The sequence below is a fragment of the Zea mays genome, chromosome 10, assembly GCF_902167145.1.
Source record: "Zea mays cultivar B73 chromosome 10, Zm-B73-REFERENCE-NAM-5.0, whole genome shotgun sequence".
NCBI lineage: Eukaryota > Viridiplantae > Streptophyta > Magnoliopsida > Poales > Poaceae > Zea > Zea mays.
In genome coordinates, this window is record NC_050105.1 from 83744495 (window position 1) to 83754501 (window position 10007).

The window sequence follows — 10007 nt, forward strand, 5'->3', positions numbered from 1 at the left end:
CGGACCGTCCAGCCCAGGGGCGGACCGTCCAGCAGGCCCTTTTAGTGTTCAACACACTTACACACACGATGCAAGGTGTTGTTTAAAACATGTAGCATTGCCTCTTCCACTTTTTATTACAACACTTGAACTTGAATCTAGGATATATATTGTACTCGTGCTCCCAAACCAGATTGATCTGATCCGACATTCCTGAAAATACCAATAACATGAGCTATGAGCTATTATTGCAAGTATTGTTAGTCGTTATTGCAAGTAGCAGTAATTACCAATGCTAATATATAAAATTTCAAAGTGTAAAGGGGAAATCCCCAAGCCCTGGCTACGACACGAGCGTCGGCTTGTCAGGTACTGGGGCTGATTAATCGGCTTCAACGGGTGGCTAATCAGCGCAAGGAACCGATTAGCCAGCTCAAACCGGTGGCTGGGCTCGGCAGTGTCCAACTATTGCAACTAACTGCTAGCCAAGATCTATGGTCGATTTATCGGACGATTTTTCGCGTGGACGAGGTGGCTTACTGTCTAGATTGAGCAGGAGACGAACCGGTCGATTTGTTTGCCTTATCGGCCGGCTAGTAGACACGCCGTTGAGGAATCGGATAAGTAGTGACGCGACGCAGACTCGATAGGGGAGGAGGAGAGGAAGCGAGTGAGAGAGTTGGCCGGCAGTTAGGGTTGTGTGTGGGGTTATTGGGCCATATAAGAGACCGACCCAAATAGTGGTTTTTCTTTTTTTTTATTTTTCCAAAACTTATTTGATTCTTAGTTTGAAACCAGTTGCATGTTTTCAAATTTGGTTTTAGTGGAAAGTCATCAAATAATCCATAGTATTTATAGGAAAATTGGCATCAATTTCTTTTTCAAAAATTTTGAAGTCTCCAAAATTCAAACTCGTAAATCGGCGTTACCGATCAACGATGATTATTGATTATCTGTAAGCCGGATTAATCAACCGGTTTGGTGAACCTTGGTTGTGATATGCGAGAACTGCTTCAAGAATTTGTTCTACCGTTGTACCAGTTTGGTTGAGATTCTACATTTTTGGCGTTTCAGAAAGCTAAATCAAACACTGTTACCGATCGACGATGATTACCGATTATCTGTAAGCCAGATTAATCAACCGGTTTGGTGAACCTTGGCTGTGATATGCGAGAACTGCTTCAGGAATTTATTCTACCGCCAGTTTGGTTGAGATTTTATATTTTTGGCGGTTCAGAAAGCTGAATCAAACACCCTCGGTGTGAGCATCAGTTGTTCCCTTTTATGTCTGCTCATGTCTCTCTCCACATGCGGTTGGTATAGAAATAAGGAGCAGTGTAAATATAACCCCACATCCTCTTGCTTCTATATTATATATATAGGGGGCACAGCACCACGATTCGTCTCAGTTTCATAAACCCGAGTGACATAGAAGAAAGATGAGTTGGTGCGAGGAATGGTCACATGGACTACATTACCAATTTTGTAGACAATTGGGGAATTGGAGACACCAGGAGCACAAAATCAAGTAGCAGTTGTGTGTAATGTACAGCAAAGCGAGACAAATTGTCTACACTCAATAGTAGATTAATTGGGACGTTGTTATGCTTTGCACTATGGTATTGTCATCTGATTAGTAAAGGAAGATTGGGTTCCTAGTAGCCATTGCAAAAGAAACAATATGTACATTCAGGTGTTAGAAAATCAAGGGATACACAACATGTGCAATGGTAAGTTCTTTCAAGAACAAAGCTACTGACTAGTAACTAATTGTAACAAGTGCCAACTACAAAGAATTCAACAAAATTATGTGCAGAAAGAAAGCGAGGAAATGATACACGATTGATAATGTTGGGGGTAGATGAAAACCGGAGCAAATTGATGAGAACAGAAGGCAAAACAAATAATAATTGATAACTTTAAGGATTGATGAAGAAAATTGGGGCAAATTGATGGGGAAAAAAAGAAGACTATTGCAAAAACAACAAGCTAACAATATATTTACCCTCGGATCATGACTTCCAAACTGGTGAAGGCTAAAATGAGCAGTATAGATATTTTGCTAGAAAACACACCACCATTTTAGCAGCACAGGCGGCTATTACGATTTGGCTATTTCTAGTATTACATACACATGAAGGCATGTTTAGGAGCATAATCGAATTCACTTGACTGCAGGAATCAGTCCACCTGACGAGCCACCGGTAGGTGTAGGTCCTTTGCCATGGAAAGCAGATTGCCTCTCTGGTCTACCGATCGGCTTCGGAGGCAAGGGGGAAGCAGGCACACCACCGTTTGCATTCGAGTCGCCCTTCAGGCTCAATTCAGACATGTTGTAAAGGTCTTTGGCATTCAGTGGAGGCGTTGAATGAACAGCCACTGGCTTGACAACCTCATGCGGAGCCTGTGCAGCACCTTGTGGCTCACAGTAAAAAGGAACATAACCGTAGCAGGGCATTGGTACAAAAGCAGTATGGTAGTATGGAGGAGGAATCATCATTGGATAAAGATAGGGGGGCATGGCTCCTGGCATCACCGTTCCTGCCTCTCCAGCAATTGAACTTGTGGTATCTGAGTCCTGTTCCATAGGCTGAGATGTCATCACTGGGGCTGAAACTGGAACTGGGACCTGAACTGGCGATGGAACTGAAGCAGACACTTCCACAGGCACAGGAGGTACCACAGTAGCTGGAGAGACCACAGGTGCAGGCAGGGCTGCAACAGGCTGTGGATCATCTAAATGTTGCTGCTCCATTTCTTGTGAAGATGAACGCGAGAGCGGAAGTTGATCAGACGGCTGAAAAGAAAAACACAAAAAACTTTCATTAGCAAATGAGGGGTCAAGAAATAAGTAAATAAATACTTTGATGATAATAAGGAGCTCCAACAAACAGGCATAAGAAAATGGGGTGCCACAGTAATAAGGAGCTCGAAACTCTCATACTTTAGTGTCACTATATATTACACCCGTGCCACAAAGAAGATATAATAGGCAGTGAAGAATAAAAATAATTTAAGTCAATCGTGAGCAGGCAAAAAAGAATAGAACCTGTAGAATCATGTCTAGGTAAGCAGAAGCAACTGCACGACTTATTAAAGCAACAAAGGTAAAAGGTATTAAAGAGGTGAAGAATAAGCATAGCTAAGTCAAGCATGAGCATGCAAAAAAGAATAGAATATATGGAAGCATTTCTAGGTAACCAGAAGCAAATGCAACAGGGACGACACGAAAAAGAATAAGCATATGAAAACATAGAACCTGTGCAAGCATTTATTTAAGCACAACTGCTGCGAAAAAACCGCCAAACAGCTAGCAACAAAAGGAAAAGAATAAGCACCACCTACAAATACGTTACCAGGTGAATAGAGAGAGACTCACGTCATCAATCACCATATCGAATAGGCTTGATCTTCTCTTTCTTCTATGCACATTTGTTTGGCGATTGAAATACTTTTGCGCATGGCTAGCCACTTGAGTAGGTGTCCTTGAAACAACATATTTACGGGATATACCACGCCAATCGCCTTTCCCTAGCTTATTCAACCCAAGCAGAAACTTCTTGTGCTCCTCTTCAGTCCATGCCTCACCTGTCAGCAAAACAAAAACATGAATTTGTAGTTTATGGAAATTGGAAATCGGAGCAATCAATCATATGAAACATAGTGCAGAGTGGAAATGGCGATGTGTAGATCCTGAGGGGCCAGTATTGAAGTAGTACTGAGGTCATAAAAATCAAACTAAAACAGTCATATGAAACATACATTGGAAAGAAGCACTTTAACAGTATTCAGAGGCACATGAAGGGTGCATTGTCACACATGGTGCAAATATGCAACCAAATTAATAAGTATAACAGGAATTCAATCTTGTTGTCTCATAAAACACAAAGTTTGGTCAACCAACCATCGCCAAATGGCAGCAACCTGAATGACAACAGCGCAAATGCAATGTACAGGCGGCACTCAATTAATAAGTTGCAAAATGCATGAAACATAGGGCAAGCCAAAAGAGACAACTAACCTGAAACAACCAAAAAGGTCTAAAGCAAAAATCGTCAACAGTAGGCATCACATCTTGACAACAAAATTCAATGCATTGACATTAGCAGTCCGCAGAAACCAGGAAAGACAATATATAACAATATTTGTTTGAACAACCAAATACACCTTAACATCCTCATCATTATTTGAATATCCTAAACAGGTGACAGAGAGTTTGAAGACCCTACAAAGGTGACATAGCACCTGAGAATATAGGAACAGCTTGACAGCACCAGACCTCCCAGACTCTCCCGCGGGTAATCTAATCGAATAAGGAAACAAGACCACCAGTTCTCCCAGCAAGCAACCGAATCAAATCGCGAAAAAAACATTCATTTCAACAAATCGTCAACCTACAATTCTTAATTTCTTATTGAACCTTCACTTTCAACAAACCCGTCAACATACGATTCTTCTCGCCTCCCGACAAAAATGAAAATGAGCGATGCCACAATCGCGCTGATGAGCATTAGAATCGCATCATTTCTCGCACAACAATGCCTACCTCCCAGGAAAGAATAAAAGATTGGGGAAACAGAGGGATCACGATTCACCAAAACCCTGTCCCCCGGCCGCCATCTCACCTCGCTTCTTGTGCGGGCGCTCCCCGTCGGAGCCGTACCCTTCCTCCCTGCCGCCGCTGCCCTCCGCGGCGAGGTGCGCGATGTTCCCCATGCTGGCGCTCTTCCGGATGGGCTTGTCCCCGATGCGCACGCCGAAGAGCTTGACGGGCCGCGCCGTGCAGGTTCGCGCGTTGTGCCCGTGGTGCCCGCACTGCGAGCATCGCCTGGGCCCGTCGCCGCCCGCCGCGCCGCCGGAGCCGGCCACCGACGGAGGCACGCCGTCCCGCATCATGGCGGAGGAGGATCGTCTAGGGTTGGTGGTGGTGAGAGGAATCTCTTTGTGGTTTTTTTCTTTTTTGTTATCCTCTCCCGGATTTTTCCTTTTTATTTCTGGGCGTTGTGGGCCGTATTTTTTGGGAAAGAAAAAGGTGGGGAGGGATACGGATACGGTGAATGGTGTCGAAGCTCCTTTTTCTTATGGACAAAATAAAGTGTTTCGACAATTCGACTTGGCTGGCATAGGATTGTTAGTGGCTGGCATACGATTATTAGGATATCTCCGGCAATGCCTGTCGTATCCTCAATCTCATCATATATTTTAAATTTCACTCTACAAATAGTGTTATCTATAATTCAACATCTTATATTTTACATTGTCCACTACTGATAAGTTTAAGTAGACGTGTTGCTATCTCTCCTTTGGAACCTTTTCTCTAATCCTCTAGAGTTCAGGCTGGACGTTCGAGTTTACCTGAAATTTCGGATCGGACTTTTTGGATTTTTTATATTTCGGGTTTCAAGTAGCTAAACCCAAATCCGTAAAAAAAAATTGGGTACCCACAATTTTGGGTACGGGTTCGAGTAACACTAAAGTACCCAATTTTACCAACCATGTACCAAACAGCACATACAAAAATTCAGTTCCAGTCACTCACACGTAGAGAGCACAACACAAAGTCACTCGACTCACTCACACGTAGCGGAGAGCACACACGTCCGCACAACACAGTAACACACAACATTACAGAAGTACAGATTCCAAACAGTACACAGGCACAACCACATAACACACGAACAGTCACACGACACAGTAGCAGGACTAGCAGCACAGGCACACGGGCACATGAACATGGGTGTGTGTCTCAATGAGCGTGTTTGGTTCGGCTTTTTTCTGACCAGCTTATCTGAAAAGCTGGCTGTGGGGAAAAGCTGGCTGTTCGGAAAAGCTGGTGGTTAGAATTTAGGTGTTTGGTTCGCCAGCTGTGCAGAAAAGCTGTTTGTCAGAATCTACGTGTTTGGATAATCAGATTCTCATATTGCAGATTCTGTTAGAACAAACGATAAAATGAAACCCATAACGCAGAAAAGGTCATTACAAAATAATTAGTGGAGTTGATTACATCATAAGTACCGTTACAATCACTAAGTTAACTACGACACTAATGCATTAGCAATTGCATCTCGAAAATCACTCATGTCTAACTCATCAGATGTGCTAGTACTACTCTCACCTGCAGGTACATCATGACTGAGGCTATTAGGTCCTACTTCATCAAAATCTCTATCGTGTAGAGCACTATCTCTAATGAAGTTATGCAAAGTCATACATGCAATAATTATCTTCGATTGTTTCTCAAGCGAAAATGAAGGGAGACTTAATAGAATTCTCCACTTCATTTTGAGCACCCCAAATGATCGCTCAATAACATTTCGTAGCGATGAGTGTGCATAGTTGAATACTTCTTTGCTCCCAATAGGTTGCCTCGCATTTTGCCATTCCGTAATGTGCTACTTCTGACCCTTATAAGGTGCAAGGTACCCCTTTCTATTTGGATAACCCGAATCGACAAGATAGTATTTACCTGCACAAACATAAAATACAAATGTTACATACATATGACATAAAATGTACTGTATTCTACAAATGTACAAAATATTTATATATCTTCCGGTGGATGGGGGAACCTGTCCGCATAAGTTATTAAAGTATCCTGTAGTACTCTTGTGTCATGTACGGAACCTAGCCATCCTGTGACAACAAATGTGAACCTCATATCGAAGTCACAAACGGCCATTACATTCTGCGACGTGTAACCGTGCCGGCCAATATATTTCGCTTGTTCCGAGGCCAGGACTGCCGCTGGAAAGTGACTACCATCTATTGCGCCTATGCAATCCTTGAAGTGTGGCCAAAACCTCGCCTCTCGCAAACGAGGATGAATCTCGATGAAATTTGGGTCTTTGGGCTTGATTATGTCAGATGACATCTTATAAAGTGCATTAAGGACATCACTATACTTGCGGCTAATTGTTTCCAATGAGTGACCAAATTTATTTCTTATCTGCCTAAACGATTGTGGACCCCCACATGCCCATAAGAATATGCCAAGAGCTTCCATAGTACTGACACCCCGGCTTGGAAGCAGACCATAATTTTGTACCAACGTGCCATGCAATCGTCTAAAAACAGTTCTTCGCATGCGAAACATGTCGAAACAGTCGTTACTAATCTCCAACGTTCTCTGAACCCATTGAATACCAGATTCGACCAATGTTCTTCTAGGAGCCTGACTGAAATGCCTGCCCCAAATGTCTACAGCATACAGAGCAACAAGCATTTCTCCATCTGTTTCATCCATTTCATCATCAGATGTGTGTTCATCCATTTCATCATCAGATGTGTGTTCATAAGGGTCACACATCTGCATGGACACAACCAACAGCCACAAATTCATATGCAACCACAGTTTATAAAACACATATTAAAGAAGCCGAACAGTTTACAAGGCATATAAAGTTCACAGATTCATATTGGTCACAAACTTACAACTCTGATTATTCAAATACATGTTCAACTCGAATATTTGGAAAATTGTTTGAAAGCGAAAATGATACGTACGAAAACTGACACGACATGAGTCATTAAGCAGACACAACTAACATAATACTGAACATAAGCCTCTGTTGTCGGACCAGCAGCATCTAGGTGGACTTTTTAACATCTATCTCGAATGCATGGCGCAGCCAAGCGTTCCTCCCTTCTGATGTCTTGAGTGCAGAAAATATGTCTCTATACTTTTTCGAAGTGAACAGATGAGTGGCAAACAAATGGAGGTCACTGCCTTCTGGTGATCCATCATCGATCACTTGTTGCAATTGCGCACTCACCTCAATACGCACAGGGTCGGTCTCATTAGAGGTTATGGACTTGTTAGTGGTCCTTGAACGTGACTCAAAAGCCTCGACAAGGCGTTTCATGTACTCTTCCCTCGAATCTTTTTTCTTCTTTGGTTTAGGAGAATCATGACGCACCTTACGCTTCCCAGTCGCATTTGAGCATGGATCAGGTGTGCTGTTTTCACCCCCACCTAAAGTGGCTTCCAAATGATCATCAGAAGATGAATTAGCATCCTCGACGCCAGGAACAAGGGTTCTTTCATTTGTGCAGACAATGGGTCCAAACATAACCTTTAGCTCGTCCTCATTCTCTAGGGGGGCTGTTTTGAACATAATACAACCTGGCATTGCCTGCACCAAATGGTAGTTCCTAGTTTTAGATGGCCAATACTATTGTTAGTCTAGGAAAAAAAAGATCTACTTACTTCATTTTGCTTGGCCCACCACTCATCTGGCGCACTGATTGAACCAGTATGAGGGTCTCGACCAAGACCTGTAGCCCTTTCATTAAGAGTTTTCCACTGGGTAAACATTCTCTTCAACGAATCCCACCTATTCTTCATTTGATCCCTTGTGTACGTGCGACCAGTGCGTTCCTTAAACTTTCTTATCAGGTTAGCATACCCTTCGGCGTTTAGGAATTGTTGTGGCCTGTTCCGTGCATTGACCTCTTCTACACATATTTCTGTGTAAATTTTTGTTGCTCTACTATCCCACTTAGCAATCACTTTGCCAGACTTGTCCATCTAGTGACAAATAGTGTACACGATTGAAAAAACGTATTCAAGTTTCAGTAACTACGACAACATAAATAACAGGGAACTGACCATAATGAAATAAAGTAGTACCATAAGCAGTCACATTCGTCTGTCATAATTACATAAAGCGAGTGACGAAATGAAAGTGCTGCTGAACACAAAAGCACAACGAACAGATTTCAAAGTCCCATTGACCAAAAGCCTGATCTATCCCAGTCGCACTACTAACACCTTACTGTAACATGATCCAAGTTAAACTTCATTGTCACTAAACGGTGGCATCTGGTCGGAGTCATATTCAACACCCCAGAAGTTTGCAAAGTGTTCAGCAAAGTCCCAATCCGGACTAAGGTACTCCTCAGCTGGGGGTGGTGAGGACAAGGCAGACGGTTCATAGCTCATGTCCGCAGGGTTGTTTACGTTGTTCACGTTGTCCAATTTTTCTTGCAACACCAGAGAGTCTTGCTCAAGCATGCAAGCAATGTCCTCCAATGCTACACGTAATTTGGTAGCCTCAAAAGAGGTCAACCCGCGTCCTGGACGAATAGTTTCACGAGCTACGGAAAAAATCTTGTCCGCAATCTCTTGCATCCTTCCAATTGCCTTGTCGGTTATGGAGTCTGCTGAATCCATCTGATGTGGATTAAGGTGGTTAGTGAACTAGACAGTACGACAATGAACTTACATCCATTTAGATACTCTACCAAATTTGGGTTGAAGCTATAATCATAAAGATAATGAGGTTGGCAATCATGGAGTGTCTCCCTCAACCCTTAATAGGAGGGATAGAACATATCAATGGATTGGAGTTAACCGGGAACAATATTTGGTAATCTCTTCTGTATTCAAAATAATAACATCCCCCCCACAAACAATGTTTTAGTTCTCTTATCCTAACCGTGGACTCATTGTTTAGGTGTACTGACAAAGAATGAACTAAAACAAGCCATGGATCCACGTTATTGGAACACATACACAGCATGTATGGTGACAAATAAGTCAACCACAAATTGATTTGCACGGTACCTTTGCTTGACTGGAGGTTGCAACCGAAGTCCTCGAATCCCAGATGATCTTGGAACCGAACACCTTCAAGTCGAAGTGATACGAAAATCTGTAGGCGGCAATGAAGAAAAATGTTCTGTTAGTACGTGGTTGATGACAGTGGACCTACTGGACATGAGGGGGAGGGGTGTCGCGGGATCGAGGATGAACCCTAGCAACACGACATCACAACGGGGTGGGTAAGGATGGACGCGAGGTGCACCGTACCTTACGAAGATGCAGACGCGATGGTTGGGACGACGCGGAACCTTGACGACGGAGCAAGGGCGGCGGCGTCACTGCGGCAACCATACGGACAGAGGAAAAGGGTGAAGGAAACGCGGCAATGCAAGGAGAAGATGGTGGGGACGACAATGGGAGGAGGGATTCGTACCTGCGTACACCAGCGGCGATGCGTGTGGTGCGGACCGGCGGCGCTCCGTTC

General features: G+C 43.4%; 2 protein-coding genes across 2 annotated transcripts; both read right to left on the reverse strand.

Annotated features, from left to right (window-relative positions):
* Positions 1–1884: 1884 nt before the first annotated feature.
* On the reverse strand, positions 1885–4991 carry LOC100284888 (uncharacterized). Its single transcript, NM_001157783.2, has 3 exons — positions 4605–4991; positions 3359–3567; positions 1885–2776 (listed from the first exon to the last, which is right to left on the reverse strand). The coding sequence occupies exons 1-3, from the start codon at positions 4873–4875 to the stop codon at positions 2144–2146; spliced, it is 1113 nt and encodes a 370-aa protein (NP_001151255.1). The 5' UTR covers positions 4876–4991; the 3' UTR covers positions 1885–2143.
* Positions 4992–7565: 2574 nt separating this feature from the next.
* LOC118473562 (L10-interacting MYB domain-containing protein-like) lies at positions 7566–8506 on the reverse strand. Its single transcript, XM_035963406.1, has 2 exons — positions 8186–8506; positions 7566–8111 (listed from the first exon to the last, which is right to left on the reverse strand). Exons 1-2 carry the CDS (start codon positions 8504–8506, stop codon positions 7566–7568), a joined length of 867 nt encoding a protein of 288 aa, XP_035819299.1.
* Between the last annotated feature and the right edge of the window lie 1501 nt (positions 8507–10007).

What these genes read in the sequence shown, in the direction of transcription:
- LOC118473562 (XM_035963406.1), bottom strand. Translation starts at nt 8,506, where the DNA reads ATGGACAAGTCTGGCAAAGTGATTGCTAAGTGGGATAGTAGAGCAACA. An exon ending in GGTGGGCCAAGCAAAATGAA is followed by an intron (nt 8,112 to 8,185) that starts GTAAGTAGATCT and finishes CATTTGGTGCAG; the next exon opens with GCAATGCCAGGTTGTATTAT.
- LOC100284888 (NM_001157783.2), bottom strand. Translation starts at nt 4,875, where the DNA reads ATGATGCGGGACGGCGTGCCTCCGTCGGTGGCCGGCTCCGGCGGCGCG. An exon ending in GCGCCCGCACAAGAAGCGAG is followed by an intron (nt 3,568 to 4,604) that starts GTGAGATGGCGG and finishes TTTTGCTGACAG; the next exon opens with GTGAGGCATGGACTGAAGAG. An exon ending in TCGATATGGTGATTGATGAC is followed by an intron (nt 2,777 to 3,358) that starts GTGAGTCTCTCT and finishes TTTTCTTTTCAG; the next exon opens with CCGTCTGATCAACTTCCGCT.